This window comes from Malus domestica, chromosome 07 (genome assembly GCF_042453785.1).
Source record: "Malus domestica chromosome 07, GDT2T_hap1".
Classification (NCBI taxonomy): Eukaryota; Viridiplantae; Streptophyta; class Magnoliopsida; order Rosales; family Rosaceae; genus Malus; species Malus domestica.
Window position 1 is genome coordinate 10,402,269 of NC_091667.1, and position 14,831 is coordinate 10,417,099.

The window sequence follows — 14,831 nt, forward strand, 5'->3', positions numbered from 1 at the left end:
CTCATCCACTTGGTCTACAAATCCCCCATATGCAAACATCTGCAAGGCAGCAATCATTTTTTGCTCAACAATGAGATTTATAACATTAAAAGCATTATTCTTTTGCACAAAGTATGAATCGTAGTTGCAAATAGCAATCATGATTTTATTGAACATATATGGTTGCATTCTAAAATGACTTCTAAAATACACAGTAGGACAACACAATTTGGGATAAAGTAATCTTTCAAGAGACCATTACCTTATTTTTCCTCTTTCTATTGAGGTTTGGGAAACGACTGGGTTTGTAGATTAGCGCCACAGCTTGCATGACACGACAGGTATGTGCGGTTCTCTCTCTTCTTGCTTCATCATGTCTTATTCTACGTTCTTGATTTTCTTGCTCTTCCATTTGGAACAATTCATTTTCTCACTCCTAGAGCTCAAATAATTCATTCTCTTACCCTTCGATTTCTAACAATCTCCTTGAAGAAGACATTGTCAGAACTCAAGATTTAGACACTATGAAGAAGGATTCAGAGAGATTTTGAATTTGGTGTGTGAGTTGTAGGTTGGATGTATAGTTTATATTGAGAAAAAGGAAGGGATGGGGTTGTAGATTATGCTACGTGGAATCTGTGATTGGTTGAAAATCTAATAAAAAATCTGTCTATAAGAATTCTAAACAGATACGCGACGAGATTTGGTGAAAAAAAACATCTCGCATGTGTGTGAGCACGTGCAAAGAAATTAGTGATCAAAGAAAATTCATGAATTTTTTTGGGATGAAAAAAGTTGTGAAATCTTTTAATTCTTTTTTTAAAAAGGTTGCCATATGTAAGAATAATACTTGGCTATTAAAAACTTAGCTGGAAATTCTACACGTAAGTGATGTGGCGGGCTTCGAGGACAACGTGTGGTTTTCTTTTTGGCTCAAAAACCATTTACTTTGGATAATACTAGGGAGACTAAATATGTAGACTAAATTTTGTAAACTAAATGACATGAAAGTTAATGATTGGATTATCACTTAAGTGTTGGTTAACATGCTTTTTTTTTTTTTGGTACCACGTCATTTAGGTTGTAATTTTAATCTACAAATTTAGTCTACCTATCATAATTTTCAACTTTTATCCTCACCACCTTGATAATGTTAATCACCCTATTTATTCCCAGTATGTTACGAAGACTAAATTTGTACACAATTTTATGCAAACTAAATGACATAAAAGTTGGCAGGGATCTCATTCTAAGAGATGCTAGATGGCAGATAGTGGGAGGTATGGGGGTTCGGTTTTGGGAGGATAATTGGGTCCCTGGCATCTCAGGGGTGCACCTTATCCCTCTGAATCATTCGGCTATCAATAAGGAGAGCAAGGTTGCGAATTTCATTGATCCGATTTTGAGGGCGTGGAATTTGGATTTTCTTTCTAACCTTATCTTGGAAACGGAGCGTGATATCATCTCTAGAATTTATGTAGGGGCCGCTTTTGAGTTCTGATAAGCTGGTTTGGCCACATGAGCGAAATGGCTCTTTTTCAGTTAAGTTTGGATATCGGAGAAATCACAATCGACACCCCAATTTAAACCTTGATCGCCTTTCCTCTTCTCGTAATGTTGATCCTAGGGTTTGGGCTTCAATTTGGAGTTGTAAAGATGAAAAACTTCCTCTGGATGGCTTTTTCGGGATGCTTGTGCTACTAAATCCAATTTGTTTTGGCGTAGGTGTGCCACATCCCCCCTCTGCCCAATTTATAATGAAAGTAAGGAGACCATGGAGCATATTCTCCTTCTGTGTACATGGGTTTCCAGAATTTGGATTGGGAGCCCTCTGAGTTCTCAGATAAATTGAAGGTCAATTACTACTTTGGTTGAGTGGTTGTATGTGGTGATTAATCAAAATATGGGTTGTAAGGAGGATCTTGATCGGTCTATGGAGTACTTGGTTTTTACTTGTTGGTTTATTTGGAGAGCCCGATGTGATGCTATTTTCAACGATGTAAAACCTTCTCCTTTCAGATCTAATCAGGTTATCATCACTGCCTTGGAGTTTTTTAAGCATGCCTTTTCTTCCCTACTTTTGTCATCCACTATCCGAAACAGCCCTTCCTAGAGGTATGCACCATCTTGCTCTTTGGTCTCCTCCCCCAATTAATAGAATTAAGGTGAATGTTGATGCCTGTTGGAAGAGAGACTCCCTATGCGGGAAGATTAGGATTGTGGCTCGAGACAATTTCTCGGGTTGTAAGGCGGTGAAGAGTGTTTGGGTGCATGTGTCTTCTGCTGGGATGGCAGAAGCACTAGCTGTTCTGAAATGGTGCTTGTTGGCAAAATGTTTGCAAGAGCAGGAAGTGGTAATTGAGTCGGATGCACAATGGGTTATTTGGTCCCTTAATTCTCCTTCCTTGAGTTGTGATTGGGACCTACTCCCAATTCTTAGCCGTATTTTGAGGTTGGGAGGAGTTTTCAATCATGCTCCTGGTCATGGACTCCACGATCAGCAAATATGGCGACGGATTTTGTCGCAAGGAGTATTTCCCCGAAGATGTGCGGCTTCGTATGGGTTGTACAAACTCCATCTTCGTTAGTTGGCATTTTGAACAAAGACGGTCTTCCTTGTCCTCCTATGTAAGTAGGGGTTGTTTGCACTAATAGATAGGGTGATGCTGGTTCCTAGTGTGGTGGCGTCTCTCTTGATCCTATTTATCTTTGTCTTTGCTTCTCTGGGGTGGCGGAATTAGTTCTCTGCTTGTTGTTTGGTCTTGTGCCTTTCTCTTCTATGAAGTTCTCCCTTTAACCCAAAAAAATAATAAACATAAAAGTTGATGATAGAATTATTACTTAAGAATTAACAAATGTGCTCATATATATCGATGATACATATTTAAATTTTGTCTACAAGTTTCACCTAGAATCGTTTCTAACCGCTAAACAGATGTCTTTGTAATGTAAATGCGGAACTGATTAAGGGTATTCTGGTCTCTGAAGTCTCTCTCTTCCCTCCACCGCTCTTTGTTCAAAAGCGCGCTCTCTCTCTGTCTCTTTCTCTCCCTACTGAGTTTGAGAAGAAGGACGATGAATTACGAGCAGAGGCTCAAAGCCGCGGCGAATATCATACTCACTAATGACGCACGCGCCGGAGACGCGCGTGTCGACTCTGAAGAGCTCGGCGTCAAGGCTAAACTGAAGCCTCACCAGGTCGAAGGCGTGTCGTGGCTCATACGCCGATACAATCTAGGCGTCAACGTCATTCTCGGTAAGGGGCTTCCTAATGATATTTTTCAATGTGTTTGGTTGCCGAGAAAATCTACGAAATAAAGTTTAAATCTTTGATGAATTGTTTGGTTGAATTTTCAGGAGACGAGGTACAACTGCTGTCACTCTTTTGAAGTCTTCTTACATGTGGTGAATTTGTGATTTTGAAATTTCCTTGAATTCGGTCATTTGAGTTTGAAATTTGGTTATTAATTTTCGAAAAATTGAAGTAATTTTCGATAGTGTACATTATGTTCTTATGAATTTAAATATTGTAATTTTCTTGCATAATTAAATTCTTCAGTTGCATAATTTGGTGTTCTTTAGTGTCTCAGGCTGGAAATTAGCAAAAAAATTAGCTTCATACTCTGTATTGTTATCGAACCTGCTTGTACTTTTGATTTCTATCACCAGTATATGACTTGTTGGTATTGGCTGAGGGTTTCAACTTTTAACAGTAGAGTCAATATTGTAACCCGAATTCAGTGGAAGGTGTCAATTTAGCTTAGTTGGTAATGTTCGTATTGTATCCAAGGACAGGACTGAATCGCACCTTCAGTGGGGTTTAGGAAGTATGAGATGTACATATCCTTGCTAGCCAATATGTTATAGGTCCAAAAGAAAAACGAAAGGAAAAAAAAAAAAAGAATTTAATGAAGATGTTCATATTTATTGTTGAGGATACAACTAGTTGCACATGTTGAGCAGAAGTAACTGGAAACAGAAATATTTTTGGCTGTGTTCATTGTACTTGAAGTCTTGAACCCAAGAGAATGATTGTCAGATGGGACTGGGAAAGACGTTACAAGCTGTTTCATTACTGAGCTATTTGAAGGTTCAGAAGATGTCACCTGGACCATTTTGTGAGTTTCATTTTTGCTTTTGGTGTGAATTCCTTGAAGTTCATATTTTTGGTACTGGTGTGCCTGATACATTTCTTGTTTCCTTCCATCGGTCATTACACACAGTGGTATTGTGTCCTTTGAGTGTGACGGACGGTTGGGTCACAGAGATGGACACATTTGCTCCAAAGCTAAAGATTCTTCGGTATATTGGTGATAAAGAAAATCGGCGCATTCTACGCAGGACAATCTACAAGCACGTAAATGAGCAGACCTCCTCAACTGATGTAAGTTTCATTCCTGCTGTGTACCTTTGGAAGGAATAAACTGTAGATGTCAATCATTATTAATGGTTGAATTTATAGCTAATTACTATTATTAGCTCTCTAATAAGCTATTTTTTGTCTTGTATTGATGTTTTCAAGTTCGACCAATTGACAGGTATTGTCATTGCCTTTTGATGTCCTGTTGACAACATATGACATAGCCTTGGCAGATCAGGATTTTCTTTCTCAGATGCCCTGGAGCTATGCAGTAATTGATGAAGCGCAAAGGCTCAAAAACCCTTCCAGTGTATGTTTAACACGTCACAGATTTTCTCTTATATATTAAGGAACCCTATACTAGTAGCAACATTTTTCTTATTATGATTGATTAATACTGATACTACACTATGTAGTCCAGTAATGTGAATCAGGAAAATAATTAACCAGGTACAGCTATTAATCATATGACAAATTGAACCACAGGCTTTCAGAAATAAAAATGACAGCATACTGCTGATCAGTTTGGTATGTTTTTTTTTATTTTAAACATCTTCCCATGCAATTGATGTTGGAAATTTTTAACTTTGATTCCAATACTTGTGACTTCTAGTATGAAGACCATGAAAGTTTGTGCTAGGCAGGCATAATAAGAAAGTTTGAGCACACGAAGAAAGGGATGGAAGTTATCATACAATTTTTCCCCCCGTAATAACTGTCATTACAAACATATATATGTTTTGACGTTAATAGGTTTTGTACAATGTCCTAAGAGAGCGCTATCTCATACCAAGACGGTTACTGATGACTGGCACACCTATCCAAAACAATCTCACTGAACTTTGGGCTTTGATGCATTTTTGTATGCCTTCAGTCTTTGGGAAGCTAGACGAGTTCCTTGCAACATTCAAGGAAGCTGGAGATCCCTCATCAGGTAATGTTCTTACTTGTCATAAGTAAGTTGGGTGGCCTATAATGTGATGTAGAATGATTTGTGAACATTTCTTACTTAAAATTCAGCTGCAGTTCCGTGTGGGGATGAGTTCTTGATTTTATGACCGAACTATTCTGTTATGGTTTGCAATTATTAAGGAGAATGAACTTTGGGATGTCAAAACATGGTTTTATATACATGTCACTTGTTATTCCTGAACAGGCCATGATACAACCAAAGTCAAGGAACAACTCAAAAGCTTAAGAAGTATCTTGGGAGCTTTCATGCTCCGCCGTACAAAATTTAAACTTATTGAGTCTGGAGATTTATCCCTGCCACCGCTTACTGAGATAACAGTGTAAGTTCTCCATCCCTTTCTTCATTGTAGACGTACTCTTAGAACATAATGAATATGATGCTAAGATGCATTATCTTGATAGGCTGGCACCATTGGTCAGCTTGCAAAAGAAGGTGTATATGTCAATATTGAGAAAGGAGCTTCCGAAGCTACTTGCACTCTCTTCCGGAGGTTCAAATCATCAGTCCTTACAGAATATTGTAAGTTAGCTTTTCTATTTTTCACCTAAGCGTTTGTTTTCTCCCTTGAATCTTTTCTTATAAATGATACATTGGCATTAAACTCCTTTATCCTATACCATCTACAAAATTACAAATGCAGGGAGGTTATATTTCTATGTGATTTTAGGTTTTACCAGGTCCTATTGGCTGGTAGCTGTAAAATAATATTTGGTAAATGCAATTCAAAAGCTGTGTACATAGTCAAATCATTTTTCCAACTGTTCAGTATAATTTATTGAAATCCTTAAAATGAATTTAATGCTTGCCATTTTTTATTTTGAGCCCAAAGTGCTACTTTTTTATAACTGTAACTTTAAAATGACCCACTAGTTTGCTTCCCAGCTACTGCTTCTCCACAACTTTGTTGAAGTAGAAAAATAAGAAATGTACCAAATGCATCTGCTACTTTTCCTATAACTACAAGGAAGAAGTCTTATAAAAAAGCAGGACCTAAAATAGTGATACCAAAATGGTGCTAACTCCTGACACTGTACTATTAGTTCCTTATTCTTGTTTAATCTGGCTTCTTGCTTCAAGTATGTGTATGCTTATTCAATACTTCATTGCTTATTGTTATATGCAGTGATCAGGTATTGATTTTGATCAAGTGTTTTCCCTTTTGATATTACTTCTGCCACTGGCAATACAGGTAATACAGCTGCGAAAAGTATGTAGCCATCCGTATCTCTTCCCTGGTATTGAGCCTGAACCGTATGAAGAGGGCGAACACCTGGTTCAGGTATTTATTTCAACACTTGGTAAATGATAACGACCTATGAGAGTGTAGCCAAGTCATGTAGTTTCCAAACTCTAACATCTATAGAAGCATTGCAGATTAAGATACAAAAGTGGAGCTCTAGTTGGTTTGGTTCATGAAGCTAAAATGCTTGATCCCTGAATCTCGATTTAAGTACTTTTAGTATGTATTCTGCTCTCTTGTAATATTTATTTCCTACCAACCAGTCTCTGTTTATTTTTTATTTTTTGATCAGGCTAGTGGTAAGCTTATAATTTTGGATCAACTACTTCAAAAGCTACATGAGTATGGACACCGTGTGCTTCTCTTTGCACAGATGACGCATACCCTTGATATTCTGCAGGTTTGTTTTTTCTGTCCTTCTCCTGTTTCATGCAAAATGATAAATGCTTCAGCTTGTTTGCATGCATTTAACAATTTATATTCTCTTATGTACTGTAGGATTTTCTGGAGTTACGAAAGTATTCCTACGAGCGGCTTGATGGATCAATTCGTGCTGAGGAGCGCTTTGCTGCCATAAGAAGTTTCAGCACGCAATTAACAAAAAAAAGTTTGAAGTCTCAAGCTGATCAAAATGGTGCTTTTGTCTTCATGATCTCTACAAGAGCTGGGGGAGTTGGCTTGAATCTTGTGGCCGCTGATACTGTGAGTTTTTGCAAACAGTCGTGTACCTTGTTACTAACAAGAATCTTGGGTCTGACAAGTGATAAACTTATATCCAGCATATTACCTTAAGATTGGGTAACTTGCTATCAGAGAGAATGACATTAAAAGAATAGTTTTGAGAGGTTTATAATATATTGCTGTTGAGGAACCTAAAGTAGGCTATGTTGTAAAATTTCAAGTAACATAAATTCTTCCCTGAAGTTGCTTTTAATCACATCATATTTGTATTCTATTCATTTTACATTAGCCATTTCTTTCTTTCCTGATGTTCTTTTGCTCAATTTGCATACGGTAGGTTATATTCTATGAGCAAGATTGGAATCCCCAGGTTGACAAGCAAGCTCTGCAGCGGGCACACAGGATTGGTCAGATGAATAACGTACTGTCAATAAACCTAGTTACAGGACGTATGGTGGAGGAGGTGAGACACTATACATCAGTTGTTACCTCTGAAGCCTTTGAGGTGAGACACTACACATAAATAATTCAAATGTGTCAATATAGGTTATCATGCGGAGAGCAGAGAGGAAATTGCAGCTAAGCCATAATGTTGTTGGGGACGATGTTATGGACCAGGATGGTAAAGAAACAAGTGGAGTTGAACCTAGTGACTTACGATCCATCATATTTGGGTTACATCTCTTCGATCCTGATGAAGTTAATAATGGTGTGCTTCAGATGTCAGAACTGAATACTATGGCTGAGAAGGTACTTTCAGTGCGGAACAAACAAGTAGCTACCGAGGATGAGAGGAAATTTGAGCTTAATCCAGCAGATGTTTTGAATGGAAATGATCTTGTTGTAGGAGAAGGTTCCACTTCTCTTGGTTTCAATTTGGGCTTTGATGAATCTTTATATCTCTCTTGGGTTGAAAAATTCAAGGAGGTGTCACAAGAAAATATGGATACGGGAAGCAGAAGAAATCTACTCGAGGAAAAACGTCTAAAACTTGAGGCTGCAAAGAAGAAAGCAGAGGAGAAGAAGTTGTCTAAGTGGGAAGAGCTTGGATACCATTCACTGTCTGTTGAAGACCCTATCAGCCCTGTGGATAGTGACATGATGTCTGATTCAGGTTCTGTCCAATTTGTTTATGGGGATTGTACACAACCATCAAAAGTTTGCCCCTCTGAGCCTGCCATTGTTTTCAGGTAAATTTAATATCACTAAATTCCTCCTCCTGAATGTTCTCATTATATTGCATTGGTTGAGTTAGAACGGTGAATATGTGTTTTCTTGTGTTTCTGATATTTTGCTCTTCAAACAGTTTTCTTTTGTTTGTAAGGCTTCTTAATGCTTGAATAATTTTTCATTCTTTCGTTCTTTCCTTGAATCCAACATCGGTTATTTTATAATCCCAATTGTAATCTCAAGTGTGGCTGGATTGAGCCAAACAAGTGGATGAATTGCCTGCTCTAACATCATGTTAATCCCAAACCAACTGGACGTGTGTCTGTGGGCACAAGATCTTATATATTGTGATGCAAGACTTTGAATTGTTGTGGGATTTTATATTCTAAATATTAATAGTTGTTACCAGTTTATTTTATTAACTCTCTAGAGATAATAGCCGGGGCACCACACAATTGATGAATCTTTTAATACAAAATAAAGATTATTACTCAAGTGAATTATTCGTCAGTGGATTTTTTCTGCCGATGAACTCATTCTGCAGCATGATTCCTTATTATGTCCAGAGATAATGAGAGTTTGCTACCATATGATAAAAGGTTCTATTTAATTATTTTCCTTTGGTATTATAAATGTGCTCAAACTACTTCAGTTTCAAAAACTCTCTGTCTCGGTAGGTGGTCGGTGATTTACTGCCAGACCTTATTTCTATGTTTATTTCACAGCTGTGTTGATGATTCTGGACACTGGGGTCGTGGAGGAATGTTTGATGCACTGTCCAAGCTATCTGCAAGTATCCCTGATGCGTATCAACGAGCTTCCGAATTTGGTGACCTGCATCTTGGTGATCTTCACCTTATAAGAGTTTATGGTTAGCCTCTGGTCTCTATGTTATCTAAATTCGTCTCGTCGCTTATTATACAAAGGAATCTATTCTGCATAGAAGTACTAGAGAAATGTGATTATATCATTTGCAGCACAATAATTTCTTGATCATGTTCTGTCCAAAGGTATAATGAGAAAACTATAAGTAGCTCTTGGCTTCACAATGCACTATGCGGAAATTTGTATATCATTTCAGCTTGAAGTATATTTTACAATTTGTAGTTAACTTTCTTCCTTACTGTAGAGGATTCAGATGAGCCTGAGATGGACTCGAATCCCCCTCAATGGGTGGCTTTGGCTGTTGTGCAATCTTATAATCCTAGGCGTAAAGTACCCCGCAGCAAGATTTCTATCCCTGACTTGGAAAGTTGCTTATCGAAAGCATCGTTTTCAGCTGCTCAAAGTTCTGGTAAATATTTGCAATCCAAAAGTGTAGTTCTTTATGTGTTAATGTTTGTTAATTTGGATTCTGACAAGTTAAACCTCTCATGTCATACTCTTCTGCCTGATTTTAAAGCTTCAATCCACATGCCTCGTATTGGGTATCAAGATGCATCAGATCGTGCAGAATGGTACTCCGTCGAACGCCTTCTACGAAAATATGCTTCTATTTATGGCATAAAGATATACGTGTATGTTTTCTTTCGCTTCTTTCCCTCATCCTCTCCCAACATACATACATACCGACTTTCGCAACAAACTAATTTCTTGAAAACTTTGCAGGTATTATTTTAAGCGGTCCGCTTGACGTTTTCGACTGATCCCGCGCAGGACTCGGTCCTCGTATTCCACATACGTAGCTGATAGAATTACGTTTGGAAAATGAACGCGTGCCGCCTTTCTTGTCATGTAAATGTGTTCACCTCCAGAGTAAATATGTTGACCTTTTCCCTTGTTTGATAATGTTCTAGTGTAGGAACTAGGAACATGAAAACATGAAGCGTTATTGTGTAAAACCCTCAAATGTATGAGTGGTACCAAATATCTTCGGTTAAAAGATTTGAATCTTCCGGTTATTGAATGGCTTTCGAAGTGTTTGAAAAGTTTAAACTCGATACACTGTGAGTTGAAAATGAACACTCTAATCAGTAGGGCAATCCGCTATTTACTTTTTTTTTTCTTAAAGAGAAACGGAAGTTTTTTCAACTATGCAAAAGTTGGAATTGAATAATAAAAATGTACTAAAGTTTCAACCGAGAAATGTAAAGCCTAATTATCATTCATCATCCAATTGAAAGTTAACATACTTTAGTAGTCATCCAAAGTTATCCATAACTTATATAATATAACGTGGGACTAATAATATGTGGACAATTGACTTCAGGCGCAAATTCGGGTTGAAAGTCAACAAACATTAATAGTCATCCAAAGTTACACATTACTTGTATAATATGACGTGGGAATAATAATATGTGGACAATTGATTTCAGACGAAAATTCGGGTTGAGTTTGTGATGAAATGGACGGACAATGCATCAATCCAATCTAATAAATACTCGAATTGAGATCGGGTTGGTTTTGGCCTGATTTTACTTAATTTTACTCGTCAGGAGCCTAGAAGAACACCAGATTACTACCCTGTAGCCAGATTTAAAGCTTGGTGCCTGTGCATGTGATGCCTTCAAAAAACAAATATTAAGGCTCTCAAGCGTTTGGTGGACCTTTGTATACGACGTCTTAACATCATGAACTAATGACTTGTATGCTGAACAGAATGAAGGTTGCTGATGTACAAAATCGGGTTGATCTTGGGGTGTTGCCGGAAAACTTCTTCACAGCGAAATTTGTGTCTTGATATGGTACACGAGTTAAACTGCATATCAAGGCCATCACTCGGAGTTGCTCAACGATTCTGGTAATGATTCCTGGAACTAGTGCCGAAGTTTTTACATTCTTCGACAGTATTTTGCTTGTAGTAACGTCTATGTCCTCGTCCTTCTTTTTGAAACTTACAAAACCAGGCTTAATCATTTAAAACTGAATGGAGTTTTATCTTGTTTGAGCCCCCAAGGCTGAAGTATCATAACTAACAAGGTCTGCAACTCACTGATTTTAGAGCCGGTTTATTTCTTGAAAGATTTAAATCTCAAGAGTATTCATTTGCAAGAATTCAACTTCGTCTAAGTTTCCCGTGGCTAGCAAATGACATTTTAGTATCTCAATCCTACATCATTTGTGCTCCCCTACCGACTCAAATCCTTTCCTCTTAAACTTTCACCTTCAAAAACCCAGAGAGAACCTATGCACCTGATTCGAAACCTTTCTTTTAAACAGTTGCCTTGTCTCTTTTCCAGGAAACTTTGTCTGAGAATCAAACAAAACTCGGTCACTGAAGGAAACTTTTGCCTGGAAATCGAAATAGTTGATCCCAATCCACGAAAAAAAACTTTTATGCCCTGTTCCTTGACACCAGGGCAATAAGGCTCTCTCAACAATAATCTATCTGAGACAAGGATTTCCCAAACATTTTTCATTTAGCCATTCTTTACTTTCTTTTTCATATTGCCTGTTTACGAACAACGTAAAGTCAACTACCATCGAGTGGGAAGTGCAGCACAACACAAAATGGATACGGCCACGAAATTGTGGAGTGAAATCACAGAGATTGAGAAGTCAAGCATGCCCTTGCTTTACTAACCAGAAGGCAGGCTATAAGATCCATATTCTTGGTGTTACATTAGTTTGTAAATCTCTTATATCCACCACTAGACCTGTAAACGGGTCGAGTTTATTGGATTTGGATCGGGTTGAACCCGACCTGTTAAGTTAACGGGTTACCCGAACCCAACCCGTAAAGCTAACGGGTCACCCGAACCCGACCCGTTAAGCTAACGGGTCACCCGTTTCACCCGTTAACAATTATTATTATTTTTATTTTTTGCATACAGTTTATTTTTTGTCATTAAGACTTTACTAAAATTACTAAAATATCCTCAACTAAGAGGTGCTAACGCGTGTTAACGGGTCCTAACGGGTCTAACGGGTTGACCCAAAGTGACATGTTATTTAACGGGTTCACCCGTTAACGACCCGACCCGACCTGTTAAGCATCCAACCAAATACAAATATTAACGGATTAGGTCGGGTCGGGTTAACGGGTTGAGTCCAAAATGTCAGGCTATCCACCACCTTACATTGTCACGAGAAATTTTAATTCTTATCTTTGTTACATATAGTTAAGAGATTTTTTAGATTTGAATTCCCTTGTTTTGAAAAATTCTTGGGTGGCCACATGGCTGTCCGATCGCATACACAATACACAAGACACCCCACCCCCTTCAGCTAGCCAAAGCCTGGATGGCCATAAAAGAGAGAGGCAAAGGGCTCTAAAAGAAAAGGCTTGAATAATGTGAAAGGGCGGTAGTTGAACTGTTGAAGAAACAAAAGCTGTCATCAGGTGCAAAGAGTGTGACTGGAATCTAATATACTCCTCAAGTGTAAAAGATTTCAAATCCCAAATCATTTTTCTAATATTCAAATTACAGAGCATGTTCGGAATATAAGATGATTTAGAAATGAACAATACTACTCTAATCTACGGGTAAAAGAATTTGAACTCGGGCACTCTTCTTCGATTCTACGAAACCCTAAACCCTAAACCCTAAACCCTAACCCTCTTTTTTTAACTACTCATGCTTTTGAAGCAGAAGGTAACTATTTGGTTTTCAACATTTTAACTGTGTTGTTTTACCAAACCAAACAAAAGGGAAAGATTGTTTTAGTTCCCTCCCAAAGGAGTCACCCTCCTAACTCCTCCCCAACAAAAAAGAAACCCATAAAATCACCAAACCACAATAAATTAGACATCTCTTTCTTTTCATGCTACTCTCCCTCTGAAACCAACTCCTCTCCAACACCACCCAAATCTCCCCCTTATATACACATTCCCTTTGCCTTTCTCCAAACTCAGATAACTTCCTTTGCTCAGTCTCCTCCTCGTAGTCTTGTAAAGATGTCGAAGGTCGAGAGAAACGGCACTAATGGTTCTTCCGGGCAATATCGTTCCCCAAGTAGGTATGCTCCTACGCCGGGGAAGGCAACCGTCCTTGCATTGGGCAAGGCCTTCCCGAGCCAGCTCATCCCTCAAGACTGCTTGGTCGAGGGCTACATTCGCGATACAAAATGTGAAGATGCCGCCATCAAGGAGAAACTGGAGCGCCTGTGTAAGCAAAATTACTTATACTATGTCTTGAGTTAAGTTCTTAGAATGGTTTCTTTACTTGCTTGTTTCTAAATTACGTTTTTGACGAAATCGAATAATTATTTGTACCATATCTGACGATCTCATTGATGTGGTACACATAATACGTGTACTTAGACGCGTTATGTGATCATTTATGTATTTATTTTTTTTTAGGCAAAACCACCACTGTGAAGACTAGATACACAGTGATGTCCAAGGAGATCCTAGACAAATACCCTGAGCTAGCAACAGAGGGCACAGCCACCATCAAACAGCGGCTTGAAATCGCAAACCCTGCCGTGGTGGAGATGGCGTTGGAAGCCAGCCTTGCTTGCATCAAGGAATGGGGAAGGCCAGTTGAAGACATCACTCACATTGTCTACGTCTCCTCAAGTGAAATCAGACTCCCAGGCGGCGACCTCTACCTCTCAAGCAAGCTCGGCCTAAGGAACGATGTTGGCCGCGTCATGCTCTACTTCCTAGGCTGTTACGGTGGTGTCACCGGCCTCCGCGTTGCCAAAGACATAGCTGAAAACAACCCTGGAAGCCGCGTCTTGCTAACCACTTCCGAGACCACAATCCTTGGCTTCAGGCCCCCCAACAAGGCGCGCCCTTACGACCTTGTAGGGGCAGCGCTATTCGGGGACGGAGCTGCAGCTGTGATCATTGGAAGCAACCCAATAGCAGGACAAGAGTCTCCTTTCATGGAGCTCAACTACGCCGTCCAGCAGTTCCTCCCCGGGACTCATAATGTGATCGACGGCAGGCTGTCGGAGGAAGGCATTAACTTCAAGCTTGGAAGGGACCTGCCCCAGAAAATTGACGAGAACATAGAGGAGTTTTGCAAGAAGCTGACCGTGCCAGCGAAAGCAGAGCTGAAGAACTTCAACGAGCTGTTTTGGGCCGTGCACCCGGGCGGACCTGCGATTCTGAACAAGATGGAGAGCACGCTGAAGCTGAGCAGTGATAAGCTGGAGTGCAGCAGAAGGGCACTGATGGACTATGGGAACGTGAGTAGCAACACCATTTTTTATGTGATGGAAAATATGAGGGAGGAGTTGAAGTTGAAGAAGAAGGAGGGGAGGGATGAGGAATGGGGACTTGCCTTGGCATTTGGACCTGGGATTACTTTTGAAGGCATTCTCCTTCGCAGCCTCTAGTGGTGTGAATTGTCTCAATAAACTACGAGGGTTGTGCATATTGCACGCACAATAGAATTTCGTTAATGAAATTCCGAAATGGTGTTGTTTCAATTTAATTTAATTTGGTCATTTTAATGAAATGGAGTTGTTCGAATTTTGATTCCTTGGTATCAGGGCTATTGAAGACATTAAATAGTTGGCCTCTTCTTTTGAATCTA

At 39.1% G+C, this 14,831-nt stretch overlaps 2 protein-coding genes across 2 annotated transcripts; both read left to right on the top strand.

Moving 5' to 3' along the window:
• The first annotated feature begins 2,922 nt into the window (after positions 1-2,922).
• On the top strand, positions 2,923-10,304 carry LOC103438968 (probable helicase CHR10). The gene is made up of 17 exons (XM_008377512.4): positions 2,923-3,235; positions 3,337-3,344; positions 4,019-4,097; positions 4,203-4,363; positions 4,518-4,649; positions 5,093-5,273; positions 5,496-5,631; positions 5,714-5,831; positions 6,502-6,591; positions 6,845-6,952; positions 7,051-7,254; positions 7,571-7,696; positions 7,780-8,423; positions 9,129-9,274; positions 9,533-9,697; positions 9,806-9,920; positions 10,012-10,304. Exons 1-17 carry the CDS (start codon positions 3,055-3,057, stop codon positions 10,034-10,036), a joined length of 2,619 nt encoding a protein of 872 aa, XP_008375734.1. The 5' UTR covers positions 2,923-3,054; the 3' UTR covers positions 10,037-10,304.
• Positions 10,305-13,135: 2,831 nt separating this feature from the next.
• Positions 13,136-14,773, top strand: LOC103438969 (type III polyketide synthase A). Its single transcript, XM_008377514.4, has 2 exons — positions 13,136-13,451; positions 13,646-14,773. The coding sequence occupies exons 1-2, from the start codon at positions 13,241-13,243 to the stop codon at positions 14,629-14,631; spliced, it is 1,197 nt and encodes a 398-aa protein (XP_008375736.1). The 5' UTR covers positions 13,136-13,240; the 3' UTR covers positions 14,632-14,773.
• The last annotated feature ends 58 nt before the right edge of the window (positions 14,774-14,831 follow it).